The 15768-nt window shown below is 35.8% G+C and overlaps 1 protein-coding gene across 5 annotated transcripts in view; it reads right to left on the bottom strand.

The window, feature by feature from the left end:
* SNX14 (sorting nexin 14) overlaps nucleotides 1–15768 on the bottom strand; it is an 84969-nt gene that overhangs the window by 8374 nt on the left and 60827 nt on the right. For all 5 annotated transcript variants that reach the window (XM_047732116.1, XM_047732117.1, XM_047732119.1 and 2 more), the window contains 4 exons: nucleotides 11860–12061; nucleotides 7916–7999; nucleotides 5073–5173; nucleotides 2919–3030 (listed from right to left, as the gene is read on the bottom strand). In XM_047732116.1, the coding sequence (XP_047588072.1) occupies nucleotides 2919–3030; nucleotides 5073–5173; nucleotides 7916–7999; nucleotides 11860–12061 (499 nt within the window). The remainder of the gene's footprint in view (nucleotides 1–2918; nucleotides 3031–5072; nucleotides 5174–7915; nucleotides 8000–11859; nucleotides 12062–15768) is intronic.

The raw sequence follows: 15768 nt of genomic DNA on the forward strand, positions 1-15768 counted from the left end.
TAAAAATAAAATATTAATTTTATGAAGGTATAATGTATCTCAGAATTACTTACATGTATACTTCACTAGGTAATTTTTTTTTAAAGCTTTTATTCATTTTCTTGACAGAGAGACATAAAGTACAATCAGGGGGAGCAGCAGGGAGAGGGAGAGGGTGAAGAAGACTCCTTGCTGAGCACCCCCACCCCCAATGTGGTGCTCAATCCCAGGGCCCTGGGATCATACCTGAGCCAAAGGTAGATTATTAACAAAATGAGCCACCCAGATGCCCCTTCACTAGGTAACTTTAAATACTAAACAGCCAAGTAAAAAGTAAAAAATTAATAATTTACCATTTCACATTCAATAGAAATTTATAATAAATATGGTATTCTTAACTATTTATAGATATAACATTTAGGATTTACTTAAAATAATACAGTGGGATTGGGGTGGGGGGCAGAGGGGACTAAACAAGCCAAGTGTTGGAACAGCTAAAACAGAATGAGAAATTTATTATATAAAATTCTCTACTTTTGTGTGTATTTGAAATTTTCTATAAGAAATGTTTTCAAAAGATTTTAAACAATAATGAATATATAAAGATACCTAAAAGCATGCAAAGTTAGTCAAAAAGGTTTTAAGAACTGCTACAACATTTACATTGGCTATTTAGGGGGCACATGCGTTGCTCAGTTGGTCAAGTGTCCCAACTCTTAATTTTGGCTCAGGTCATGATCTCAGGGTCATGACAACAAGCCCCATGTCAGGCTCTACATTCAGCATGCAGCCCACCTAAGAGATGCTCTCTCTCCCCTCCCTCTGCCCCTCCCCTCCACTCGAACTCTCTCTCTCTCTCTCTCTCTCTCTAAAATTAAGGAAAAAAAAAAACCCACATTGACTATGTAAGTAAGCTTATATTCTGAGTTTTAGATTAAGAATACATATTCTAGGGGCGCCTGGGTGGCTCAGGGGGTTAAAGCCTCTGCCTTCGGCTCAGGTCATGATCCCAGGGTCCTGGGATCGAGCCCCACATCAGGCTCTCTGCTCAGCGGGGAGCCTGCTTCCCCCTCTCTCTCTGCCTGCTTCTCTGCCTACTTGTGAGCTGACTGTCAAATAAATAAATAAAATCTTAAAAAAAAAAAAAGAATACATATTCTAATCCTGTTTGCCAAAAATTTTTTTTTAAGATTTTATTTGACAGACAGAGATCACAAGTAGGCAGAGAGACAGGTGGGGGGGTGGAGGGGCAAGCAGGCTCCCTGCCGAGCAGAGAGCCCGATGCAGGGCTCTATCCCAGGACCCTGGGATCATGACCTGAGCCAAGGCAGAGGCTTTAATCCACTTAACCACCCAGGCGCCCCGCCAAAATTTCTTCTTGATCTTATCTCTAGGTTCCCTTATTTTAAAATATCAAACATCTTGAGATTTTCTCAAACATTAGAGATGCCTGTAAAAATTAGTCAAAATTGATAAATGTAACTTAAAATTTCTTGCAGTTCAACTGAGAAAAAAGTAGACTTACAGCAATAGCAGGAGACATAATAACAAATTAAAATGGGAGATTGTTTTACAACATGAAAACCACCCAACCCTCTCCCATCATACTATTTTTCCTTTGCTACCCCCATAAACTATGGCTGCTTCCTTAGAATTCCCCAACAACCTGGGGCACCAGGGTACTCAGTCGGTTAAGCATCTGACTCTTGATTTTCGCTCAGGTCATACCACAGGGTCCTGGGATCGACCCTTCTGTCAAGCTCCCCATTCAGCAGGGAGTCTACTTGAAGATCCTTTCTCTCCCCCTCCCTCTGCTCACTCTTTCCCTCTCAAATAAATAAATTAAAAAAAAAAAAAAGAATTTTCCAAGTTCCTTAAACTACAGAGCTTCTTCACCCTGTTCTTTTCTGTCTCTTCTACATGCTCTTCCTTGAGCCAATTTTATTGCTCAATCTGATTTCAAATAACACTCAAATCTCTACTCCTTGCCTATCTCCTGGCCTCCCCGCCTTACAAATCTTCTTTAACTGGATTCTGTAAACTCAACAAGTTCAGAACTGCTCTCAATTTATTCCTTATCTCAGCAAGTAACAGCATCCCTTCAATTGTTTAAATAGAAACCTGGGTCATCTTTAATCATTTCTTCTACTTCAGTCTAAACTAGTCAGCAACCAACCATGTCTACCCAATTCTGTCTCCTAAATACCATACATAACCAAATATAAAATGTCCTCACATTTTCCCCTGATAAGAAAACCTCCATGCACAAACACCATGTATTCTGGCTCAACTAAATGTATTAATTTGAAGAGATACAAATGAAAGCCAAAGGCCCATTTGTAATATTTAATTCATTTGTTTAGTTCTATATGTACTTAAGACTATATTATATAAAATATACTTAGAAATACTATTTTACTTCCATTATTATCTTTAACAATTTTATTCAAACTTTTCCTGCTTTCCTTATTACTGTGGTCTATACTGAACTTTATATAAACGAAATCATGCTGTATATATTCTTCTGTGTCTTGCTTCTTCCATTCAACACCATGCTTTTAAGATTATCAATCTTGTTGCAAATAGCTACATGCTATAGGTATTCATTTTATGAATTTATCACAATTTATCTGCTGATCTACTGGTAATGAATATTTTTCTAGGTTTGGCTATAAAACAATGATGCTATGAACATTCTTCAATATGAATAAAAGAGTCTCTACAGTACGTATTTCAGAGTCGGACCGCTAAGTCATTTAGTTTCATACCAAACTATTTTTCCACGTAGTTCCCAATTTATATTCCTACTAACAGTATATAAGAAGTGTGCTAGAATTTGACACATGGCTTCACTATATAAAACTATTCCTCTACATTAATCTAAAATGCTGATTATTTTCAGTTTATCCTCATATACACGATTCTTTAAACTGACTTACCAAGATTTACATCTGGTAGTATCTTATCAAGAAACTGTGTTTCCCCACCATTGGGAGAGAGAAAATCTGCCAGAAGTTGACTATTACTCAGTTCTGGATGTTGCAGAAGTTTCTTGAATGAAAAAAAGAAAAAAAGGGGGGAGGGTAGGAAATCTCAAAAGGATCATCAAAGCTAATATTACAATGATAAGAACAACAAAAAAAATTTTTAATCCTCAAAAGCTATTTTATATTCAGAATTAAAAAGCTACATTTGTAGAAAGAATAGTATTGCACAGCAGCTAAGACCTCAGTCTCTACAGTCAGACATGAAAAGGTTTGAATTCCAGCTCTTCCACTTACCAATGAAGTGTCCCTAGAAACTAAGTTCCTAAATTACTTAAGAGTTTCCTTACATGTAAGATGAAAATGCTACTTACTTTACAGGGTTGTAATATAACGCATTTAACATAGTACCTGATACACAGGAAGGAAGATGAAACACTAGCTAACATTGTTTCTGTTTCTCAACTATAAAACAAATACTACAATATCATATAACTTTCTTGATAATTAAAAGAAGTTGACACAAAGGGTTTTGCAGGAAACTAAATGCATAACATGTGAAATAATTTGGAAAATCTGTTGTCTGTTCTTCTTGCAACACTACTTTCTTACAAGATAAACTGACTTTTTAAAGCCAAAATTAACTCAGTCTTACCTAATATTGTTTTGTAACTTGAAACAGTTAGAAAACTTTATGGGCAGAAATTTGTATAAATGAAATACCAGTAACTGCAACCATAAGCTCTATATCACCAGAAAATACTCTTCTAGAAGGTGGTACTCTAGTCCTTAGAAAGATTTAGCTCATTCAAATAATGGGTTAATGGTACAAACAAAGGCAAAGGTTAACACTTCTATATACAATGTTCAAATATCCTTGCAGTAGTTATACCAAAAAATTATGTAACAAATATTTTCTGGGTTGAAGCACTCAACCATTCAAATACAAAATATAAAATATAAATATCCCTTTACACTGATGATAGTTTTTAATTTAAAAAGTACTTATTTTGGGCAAGAAGGCATCCAAGTTTGGCTAAATTAACACTTAATAAAATCTACAAAATTCTGTGTCCAAATAAAAAAAGATTTTTTTTAACAACAAAAAAGTAACCACTTTTTGGTCTTAGGCACTTCATTAAATAAAGAAAGATGGTCATTAATTTTAAAGAAGTCTAAATCAATTTTAGTTAAGCGTCCCACTCTTGATTTTGGCGGACTGTACTAACAATGGAAATAACATACCAATTACATTGTTTACATAACACTGTGCACACACCGAAAAAAAAATTCAATTCCAAGTGGTGACTGGTAGAGAATCAGGAGATCCCAAGAAACCAGAAAAACATCTACAAATTGCAAAAGAAAAAAAAACTGAGGAATAAAATGGGAGGGAAGATTCACAAGTTCAGAAGTGCTAAACACAAAATCAAACAGAAAACAAGACAAAAGGGACACCTACAAAAGGGACACCTAGCTGGCTTAGTCAGTAGAGTATGTGACTCTTCATCTTGGGGTTTTAAGTTCAAACCCCACACTTTGGGTAGAGATTACTTAAAAAAATACTAATTTTTTTTTAAAAGATAAGAACAACAAAAAAAACTGCACAGTATACTTAGAATGCATTTCATCTTACACAAGTTTTTTTCTTTACCTTCTCGTGCCGAAAGTTTTAAACTAAACCCAACATATAATTTTTCTTCTTCTAAGAAATATCTGGTATTTCATTGGTCACCAATTTTTTCAAAAAGTATACTCTTTTTTTGAGAGAGAGTAAGTGTACGAGCAGAAGTGTGGGGTGTAGAGGGAAAGAGAGAGAATCTTAAACAAGCTTCTGTGGAGCCTGACATAGGACTCGATCTCATAACCCTTAGATCATGACCAGAGCTGAAATCAAGAGTTGGATGCTTAACCGACTAAGCCATCCAGGAACCCCTAAAAAGTACTTTTCACAATAATTCATTTTCACGTGAAAAAACTATCTTAAAAGAATTTTAGAAACCCACACTGACAGGTATCTGTAAAACAAAATATATATACACAAGAGAAAAAAAGACAAATTAGATAGCTGTATGATTAGTAACTTTTTAAACTGAGTTGGTATTGTACCTGTAAATATTCCTGAAACTCTTCTCTCTTTGACTTTAAGAATTCATAATTTTTGGGGCCGATGATCCTTTTGGAAGGAAGCTGGGCATCAGGAAATGTGCCTGAAATCAATATATATGAAAGTTATTATTACGTTCTACTACTATTTTAAAAACCTAATTTATGGGGCACCTGGGTGGCTCAGTGGGTTAAGCCGCTGCCTTCGGCTCAGGTCATGATCTCAGGGTCCTGGGATCGAGTCCCACATCGGGCTCTCTGCTCAAGCAAGAAGCCTGCTTCCCTCTCTCTCTCTCTCTGCCTGCCTCTCCGTCTACTTGTGATCTCTCTCTGTCAAATAAATAAGTAAAATCTTTAAAAAAAAAAAAAAACCTAATTTATAATTTACTACAGCAAATTCAGATTCATAATGCTCCCTCTTATAGAGATGAGGCATTATCTTTTAAATAACCTGGACAAGGGGCAACTGAGTGGCTCATTCAGTTAAGCACCTGCCTTTGGCTCAGGTCATGATTTCAGGGTCCTGGGATCATGCCCCGCATTGGGCTCCCTGCTAAGTGGGGAGTCTGCTTCTCCCTCTCCTTCTGCTGCTCCCCCTGCTCACGCTCTGCCAGGGAAATAAAATCTTTTTTTAACGTAAATTACATAATTAATTAATCTTGACAAAATCCATAAGCTTCAAGTCAGAAGTCTAAACCCAAGAACCTGAGTCTACTAATAACCAAACTGATCACCAACTCTGTTGACACGGATTTATTTAAGCATTCTATACTACTAGTAAAAAAGCCTCAAAAAAAGACCATGAGATTATTTTGAAGACTGTGGGATTCAATGAGACAAAATCTTACAAAGAAAAATACCTATTCTCTCATGGGAAAAAAAAAAGGTAGCATGTTGCTAATACTACACAAGATTAAACATAGGATTAAAAACAAAGTTTAAAAATCATGGACATGGGGCGCCTTGTGGCTCAGTTGGTTTAGCATCCAGCTCTTGGTTTTGGCTCAGGTCATGATCTCAGGGTGATGAGACTGAGCTCAACATCAGTCTCCACACTGGGCACGGAGCCTGCTTCAGATTCTCTCTCTCCCTCTGCCCCTCCCCCCACTCCCTCTGTTTCTCTCTCTCTCTCTGTCAAATTAAAAAAAAAATTTTTTTAAACAACAACAACAAAAAAACCAAACAAACCATGGACATGCTTTCTCAAACAGGGCTGACTTCAGAAATTTAAGTACCAAAAAGGAAAATATTATTGGGAATCCAACTTCGGTTGATCTAGGGCTTTAAAGTCTGATTATAGGTCTTCTCTCAATCCAAGGGAAAAGTTCTCAGAGATAGGAGATAAGGATGGTACTGCTTAAGATTGGCAGAGACAAAGAGAAAACCATTTTTTTTTAAAAGATTTTATTTATGTGTGTGAGAGAGAGCACACAAGCAGGAAGAGAGTGCATAAACAGCAGGCAGAGGGAGGAGCAGGCTTCCCACTGAGCAAGGAGCCAGATGCAGGACCTCATCCCAGGACCCTGGGATCATGACCTGAGCCAAAGGCAGACACTTAACCAACTGAGCCACTCAGGCGCCCTAAAGAGAAAACCATTTAAAGACAAGTACGAATTCAAAATCTAAGCAAAGAGTTTGGAATGCAACCTTTTATTTTTTATCATCCTATAGTAATCTCCTCATCATGGGTTTTGCTTTTAGTAAAGAAGGGTAAAAAAGGTCCTGTCCAGTCCTTTTCAATTCAGAACCAACCTAAATTTGCATCAGGGACACTCGATAAAGCTTCTCTAAAATAAAGATTCATGGATGCCTGGGTGGCTCAGTCAGCTTAATGTCTGACTCTTGACTTTGGCTCAGGTCCTTATCTCAGTATTGTGAGATCAAGCCCCACATCGGGCTCCACACTGGGCATGGAGCCTGCTTAAAATTCTCTTTCTCTCCCCCACTCTCCCTCTGCCCCTTCCCCACCCCACCTAATGTGCTCACTTGTACTCTGTCTCATAAATAAATGAATACAGAAATATACACAAATCTACATACAAAATGACTGTAAATACTTCGTAACTACATCCCTGACATTAACTAAAATAATGGATAAGAGAGACTAAAAGGTGAGGGGAAAAACTAAAAAGAAACGTGTTCCCCTTTTCTGACTGATCTAACTTAAAAGGAAATATTACTCTACAAGTTTTATTTCCAAATCTAAGAGCTAAATCAAAACATTTGCACTGATGCAAAGCAAACATGTTTATCAAGAAAAATGGTGAAAGAACAGAGCAACTCTGAAATTCCTGGTTTAAATTCTCTGTCACATTGAGATAAACAAAAATTCAACTGGAAAGAGAAACTTTTCTAAAATACATTTAAAGAATAGCTATCTTTTAAATTTTAATATTATTTAAAAAGCAATAAATGGGGGCGCCTGGGTGGCTCAGTGGGTTAAAGCCTCTGCCTTCAGCTCAGGTCATGATCCCAGAGTCCTGGGATCGAGCCCCACGTCTGGCTCTCTGCTCTGCAGGGGACCTGCTTCCTCCTCTCTCTCTCTGCCTGCCTCTCTGCCTACTTGTGATCTCTGTCAAGTAAATAAATGAAATCTTAAAAAAAAAATTTTTTAAATAAAAAATAAAAAATAAAAAGCAATAAATGTGCATTATAAAAACTTTTAAAAAATAAGCCAGAAATAAGTTAAAAACAGTACATTCCTATTATGAATAGCAGTGTACGCAAGTGTCACTGTTACATTTTCTTGATATAATTACTTAAAATTAAAAAAACGTAATCTAGGTTAATAGCTTCTTCAAGAAAGCTAATGCTAAAATGTAGCACTTTATACAAAAACAACATACCATGAAATTCTGTTAGTTTTGATTCAAGTACATAGAATTCTAGGTATCTTCTATAGACAGACCAATGTTCAGGCTCATGCCCAACTGTAAATGGAATGAATACGCAGTAAGTAATAAATAATTTTATAAACTACTATTAAAAATTATGCCAGTCTTAATTTATTATTTCTTAACATCACATCAATATATTTTATCCCATATTTTAATTTTAAATTTCTTAAGAAATTGATAATTTTTACCTATTTATGAAGTTATCTCAGTAACAAAGTTTTCTATAACAGAATCATAGAGCTGACAAATTTCAAAAAATAATGCAATTATTATTAATTTTTAAAATGTCACAGAATAAATAATGTATTTCAAAAAACCTTATAATCAATTTTGGGTCTCTCAAATCTTTACCAATTGTCCAGATCTAAAAGAGTACAGAACAGCACTATCCAACAGAACCTTCTGCAATTCTGAAAATGGTTTATATTATCTGCATTAATACAGTAACTATAACCACATGTAGTTACTGATCATTTGAAATGTGGCTAGTGTAAGGAACAAAAATTTTAATATGATTTAATTTTCACTTATACATGTGGCTAGTGGCTACCAAACTGAATAGTACAAAGTAATGGTTTACAGAATGAGTTGGGTCAGACCACCTATTCCAACCCCAGTTCCCCCGTTTACTAAGTGAACTTGAACAAATAACTTAACCTCGTTGTGCCTTCAGTTGCTTAGAATAAAAATAATTGTACCCATTACATAAAATAATCCAGCTAAATCACTTCTGTAGACTGCATGGCAGAAAGTAAGCACCTCAAAAATGTTAACTGCTATTGTTAGCATCTATTGTCATTCTAGCACAGATTTGGAAATGCAATGTATAAAAATCACAATTTTAACCAAAATCACAATAACCCAAAAACAAAGCCTGTATTTAGAAAAAAACATGATGGGCACCTGGGCGGCATCTGCCTTCAACTCAGGTCATGATCCCAGGCCCTGGGATAGAGCCCTGCACGAGGCTCCTTGCTCAGGAGGGAGCCTGCCTCTCCCTTTCTCTCTCCCCTGCCTCTTCCCCTGCTCATGCTCAGTCTGCTCAGTCTCTCTCTCCCTCAAATAAATAAATAAAAGCTTTAAAAAGGAAAAAACATGATATAGTCACAATCTAAAAGGAAACTGAATTCTTCTTCTTCAACACTGGTCTTAAAAGATCTACATCATATTAATTAGTTTTGTTTTTTAAAATCCTAAAATTGTTATTTTGCTACACTATAAAGTCAACACAGTATATAAATGATGCACTTTTTTTCCCTCATGGGCCATAACTTCCTAAAAGCACATTACATTGACAGTCAAAGTCTGCAGCACTGTTGAGAAAAATAATCCTTAGTTTTAAGATTTTTTTGGTTTAAACTTTATATGGTTAAATTTTTAAGGAAAACTTCTAAAAATAAAGCACAAAAATTAATAATGTCTGCCCAAAAGACAAAAACAAAGTATATTTAAAAGTATATCATATATAAACCTTTGAAAAGGTTGTGTGACATGCTCACATAAATTTACTTATAATGATAGGAATTTATATCTGAAGAGTCAAGTTTAAAATAATTTCCTGAGAAACGAGAACAGTGTGGGAAAAGCCAGACTTCAAATACTAGGCACAGAAGTAGCTGAACCCAGAAACTACAGTATTTCTTTTCAATTCTTTCTGACACTTAACATGCCAATCAGTAGAAACAGCAAAGATACGTACAAAAAACTACGTTTGAAACTGAAATCAGACTATAGTATCAACAATGGTTTGTCTCTACGCTTATTAGAACACAGCTAGTAAAGCAAAAGGTAAGACTGAATGGCAACAAAAGCAAAATCAAGCAGCACTGACTCTTGGCTGGACAGAGCAAGACCCTGTCTGGTACCTAGTTATAACAGGAAAAATCACAGACAGCTACTTCGAGCATTCTTCCTTTCCTAATCCTATGTTTTATTTCCTGAAATAGGATTAGCTTCTAAGAAAAATTTTAAAAACCTATTTAAAAAAAAAAAAAAAAAAAAAAAAAACAAGGGAAATTATTAGCACTGACCTTCATGGTAGTACTTAATCACTCGTCTCTCAAAACCATTCCCTAACACTGCTACTTTTTTCCTTCTTTTACAAGACAGTTCCCTCTTCCTAAGCTCAACTTCATTTTTCTGTCTAACATTCCCAACATGTGGACAACTTTGATTTGCTTTTGCTTACACTGAATGCCCCCACTTCTTGGACAAAACCCAGGGTGGTGACAGTTACCTTGTTATGGATGCTATTTACCCCCTTCTCTCTTAGTTCACACCTAAACTACTAAAAGAAAAAAGATAGCAAAATATGAGGAAAAATGATCACACTGTGTTTTATCATATTTTTATAAATTCTAATTAGCCCACAACAACAGAGGAGAAATGCTATCTTAACAAAATTGGTATAATACCTGATACACTGCTATTACACGTTACTCCTCGTCAATTAAGTGTAATGGCTAATGATGATGGCAGCAAAACCATTAAAAGAATATTACACAAAATGCCTTGTTGCATTGTCAACATGTCTCAAACGCATCTACTCAGTATGTGTTGTCTGAACAAATTAATTAGCTAAATGGTACTAGAGATAACCTAGAAAATCCTAAGCTTTCACTGAACTTTCTGTTCAGACACTTAGCTTTTGGAAGTGCAGTCACACTTAAAAGTTAGAAATGGAAAAATCTTTATCATTCCTGATAAATACAGAGTAATTGACATCTTTTAAGAGACATCGCCAAGGGGAAGGGAAACAAGGGCAAAAATGAACTATTGGGATTTCATCAAGATCAAAAGCTTTTGTACAGTAAAGGAAATAATCAACAGAACCAAAAGACAACTGACAGAATGGGAGAAGATATTTGTAAATGACATATCAGATAAAGGACTAGTATCCAAAATCTATAAAGAACTTATCAAACTCAACACCCAAAAAACAAATAACCCAATTAAGAAATGGGCAGAAGAACAGACATTTCTCCAATGAAGACATCCAAATGGCCAAGAGACACATGAAAAAGTGCTCAACATCCCTCAGCATCAGGGAAATACAAATCAAAACCACAGTGAGATACCACCTCACACCAGTCAGAATGGCTAAAATTAACCAGTCGGGAAATGACAGGTGTTGGCGAGGGTACAGAGAAAGGGGAACCCTCTTACACTGCTGGTGGGAAGGCAATCTGGTGTAGCCACTCTGGAAAACAGTATGGAAGTTCCTCAAAAAGTTGAAAATAGAGCTACCCTATGACCTAGCAATTGTACTACTAGGGATTTGCCCCAAAGATACAAATGTAGTGATCTGAAGGGGTACCTGCAACCCCAACATCTACAGCAGCAATGTCCACAATAGCCAAACTATGGGAAAAAACCTAGATGTCCATCGACAGATGAATGGATAAAGAAAATGTGGGGTGTGTGTGGGGTGTGTGTGTGTGTGTGTGTGTGTGTATAATGGAATATATATAATGGAATACTATGCAGCCATCAAAAAACCAAAATCTTGCCATTTGCAATGATGTGGGTGGAACTACAGGGTATTATGCTAAGTGAAATAAGTCCATCAGATAAAGACAATTATCATATGATCTCTCTGATATGAGGAATTTGAGGGGCAGAGTGCAGGGTTGTTGGGGGTAGGGAGGGAAAAATGAAACAAGATGGGATTGGGAGGAAGACAAACCATAAGAGACTCTTAGTCTCAGGAAACAAACTAAGGGTTGCTGGAGGGTATAGGGTGGGATAAGGTGGCTAGGTGATGGACACTGGGGAGGGTATGTGCTATGGTGAGTGCTATGAAACGTGTAAGCCTGATGATTCACAGACCTAGACCCCTGGGGCAAATAACATTATACGTTAATTTAAAAAAAGGTATTCATAAAGCTTCCTACCTGCTCTTCTATCATTTCTTTCAACATCAATACAAAACACAGGTATTCTCTCTTTTTTCTCTTTCCTTTCAGAGGACGGATCTTCAAAAAAGTCTACATATGGAATGCTAATTTTCCATGCAGCAAGGTTTCGGGGAGTATTAGGTGTGCTCACAGCTTCCACTGGAGAATCATCTTCCATTACAACAATACCTTCTTCAATCTGGAAAAAAAACAACAAGAAAAATGTAGTATTCCCAGGTCCTTTAGACCTACAGCATATAAGATACAATTATAAAGAATATGTCCATATAAATTCCATAATTTTCAAATACAAAACTTTTGAAATTAGGTGATACCAAATCTTCTACTAAAAATATAAAGATAAAAAATTTAAAACAACAAATTACTAGCATCAACTCTAGGTTTTATTACATCACCTACATATGAAAATTCCATAGAAAAGAGAAAATAGGTACTTCAGAGACTAAAGATATTGAAAATATACAAATACAGAAAAATATTTAACTATGGTAATAAGAAGTAAAAATTAATGGACTGATATTTTTCACTCTGACATGTATTGAGAGTCACAGAACAGTTTTAACTAAGTACAAATGGTCACCAACTTATGACAGTTCAACTTATGATTTTTCAACTTTACTATAATGCCAAAGCAATATGCATTCAGTAGAAACTATACTTCGAAGTTTGAATTTTTATTTTTTCCCAGGCTAACAGTGTGCTGTGTAATAATCTCTTGTGATACTGGGCAGTGGCAGCAAGCCACAGCTCTCAGCCACTCAATCACAAAGGTATACAACCAATTATACCTACAGCCATCCTGTACCCAAACAGCCGTTCTTTTTCACTTTCAGTATAGTATTCAATAAGTTACATGAGATAGTCAACACCTTATTATAAAATAGGCGTTGTGTTAGATGATTCTGCCCAACTGTAGGCTAATATAAGTGTTCTGAGCTTGCTTAAGGTAGGCTAGGCTAAGCTATGATGTCCAGTAGGCTAGTTGTATTAAATGCCATTTTTAGCATCGCATCAGGCTCTCTGCTCAGCAGAGAGTCTGCTTTTCCCTCTACCTCCACCCACCACTTGTGCACATGCTCTTTTTCTCTCAAATAAATAAAACCTTTTAAAATTAAAAAATAAATAAATAAATGCATTTTCAACTTACAACAGATTTATCAGAATGAATCACCATTGTAAGCTAAGGAAGAGCTATAATTCCATTTCTGGAAATGTAATCTAATAAAAGTATTTATTCTAAGTAAATTTTTTTTAAACTGTGGAAAAGGCACAAGTATAAATATGTTCACTGCAGCTAAGTAATATAAAAAATGAAAAATGACCTGAAAGGGACCCACCTCCATAGAATTCTTTTTTCATCTCTTGGTTTCTAAAATTTTAATAATATATATGCTTTAAAAAAGTATTTTAAAATATTACTTGAATAATTCTTTTTAAAAAGAAATTTTATACATGTTCTAGAAATATACATACAGAAAGAAGGAAAAACTGTATTCATTAAATTAGAAGAGAACCTCTGAATTAACATATTAAGAGACCTGATCACCTATACATCTCAAACTCATGTTAAAGAAGACAAAATGTTACAGATAAAGACATCCATCTTGAACATACTTTTGTATGTTTTATTTATTTATTTGGCAGAGAGAGGGAACACAAGCAGGGAGTGGGAGAGGGAGAAGCAGGCCTCCCACTGATCCCAGGACTCTGGGATCATGACCTGGGCTTAAGGCAGACGCTTAACAACTGAGCCACCCAGGCGCCCCTTGAACATACTTCTTTAAGACAATGAGTCAAAAACTGTGCACACTGAAGAAAATTCTGAATAGTCTACTCAGGGCAAATGAGTAGTAGGAAGATTTCTTTCCAGAATTTTAGCAACCTATCTTCACTCTCAGTTTTACCTTTTTCCCACACCTGGCAGTCACCTCTTGTCTAAGTGAATTCCTTCCCTCCCCCAAACAATTCCTTAGCAATTACCTTTTCTGTTCTTGTCCTAAAATGGCTTTCTATAATCTCTAATAAGACTATTGGTGATCTTAGAAGGACCTCTTAATACTCTACTAAAAAGAAAAAGTCTTAAAGTCCTAAAAAGAAAAAAAGAAACTATAAAAACAGATTATATGAATTGGTTTTTGCCTTTTCTGGAACAAGGTTATCTCTTTATATACCTGAAAGAAAAACAGAGAGAATGTGTGATGGAAATGCCCACTCCACTACTTGGAACCTGAGGTACAGAGTGGCATTTTCTATGGCTATTACAACTGTATTTTTGTTAATGGATTCAGCTTCTGAGATATCAGAAGAGTAACTGATCATAAAATGACAGATAATTTGTTTAACAAGCTGACTAAATGCCAAAAATAGGACACCTGGCTGGCTCAGTCAGTAAAGCACATGACTCCTAATCTCAACTTTATAGGCTCAAGCCCCATGTTGGGTGTAGAGTTTACTTTAAAAAAGAAAAACAGACATTCTTTTTTTTTTTTTTTTAAGATTTTACTTATTTATTTGACACAGAGAGAGAGATCACAAGTAGGCAGAGAGGCAGACAGAGAGAGAGGGGGAAGCAGGCTCCCTGCCAAGCAGAGAGCCCGATGCGGGGCTCGATCCCAGGACCCTGAGACTATGACCTGAGCCGAAGGCAGAGGCTTATTAACACTCTGAGCCACCCAGGTGCCCCAAAAATAGACATTCTTAAATAAAAAGTCCCCCAAACTCAATCTAAGAAACAAAATGAGAAAATAAAATTCTTAGCAACATAAAAATATCCATGAAACAAAGGATAAATTGTTTAAAATGTACTACTGTTACTGTTACCATTTAAATGGTATTTATATCAAAAAAGTTTAATGAATAATCTCTAGAACAGTATTTTTCTAAAGAATTTTCAGGGCTTCCTTTAATGTTATTTGAAAGTAAGTTAATATTATAAACCAAGATTTAATGTAAAGGAAAATAAAGTACTTTTTTGTTTTCATATAGATCTTCCCTCTACCAAAAGGATGGAGAATAAGGGTGGCAGAGGATAAGAAGCAAAAAGATGTCCCCCGTTTCCTTAGGAAATCTAATGTTTCTCATTATTATCTTTTACTATATGGAGATAACTGCCAAAATACCAATGGGCATATTATATTCCAGAAATTTATTTGCAAATCAGTTCTTAACATGGACAGATAAACAGTTTCAAATATATTCAATTTTATGTAGTGGACTTTGGTTCCCAGGCCAGCATACACGTCAATCTAATCCATAATTTACATTCATACATTTAAAAGAACTGATGCTATTATAATACTGTACAGTGCTTATTATGCTTACCATATGCTAGGCACTGTGCTAAGTGTTTTGTGCATATTACTGGTTTAATCTTCACAACACCCTTACCTAAGCTAGATACTTTCATCCCCATTTCACATGTGAGGAAACCAAGTCACAATAAAATTAAGCAACTCATCCAAGGTCACATTGCAAGGAGACACTGCCACCAAGTGATCACATCAAGGTTTCTAAAAGAAATGTCTTCTAGGTTCCAAATGTGAATTACACACCACTTTAGTAGGAGTCTAGCCATTTCCCTTTCCCCTAAACTTCCTCAACAAGGCAAAGATTTCTCAAGGACCCACAGCTTTGAACTAGCACAGTACTGGGCTACCTGGTTTGCTCAGTTGGATGAACATGCAACTCTTGATCTTGGGGTCATGAGTTCAAGCCCCACATTGGGGTTAGAGATTACTTAAAAAAATAAACTTAAAAAAAAAAAAAAAAAACCTAGCACAGTACCCTCTAAATCCTAACTGATACCACCTTAGTCTGGGTCAATAGTCTATTCACCCACACCTTCTCTTTTTAGAGTATTAGAGATTAGTTTGCTCTCTTCTTTTC

This window comes from Lutra lutra, chromosome 6 (assembly GCF_902655055.1).
Source record: "Lutra lutra chromosome 6, mLutLut1.2, whole genome shotgun sequence".
NCBI classification, from domain to species: domain Eukaryota; kingdom Metazoa; phylum Chordata; class Mammalia; order Carnivora; family Mustelidae; genus Lutra; species Lutra lutra.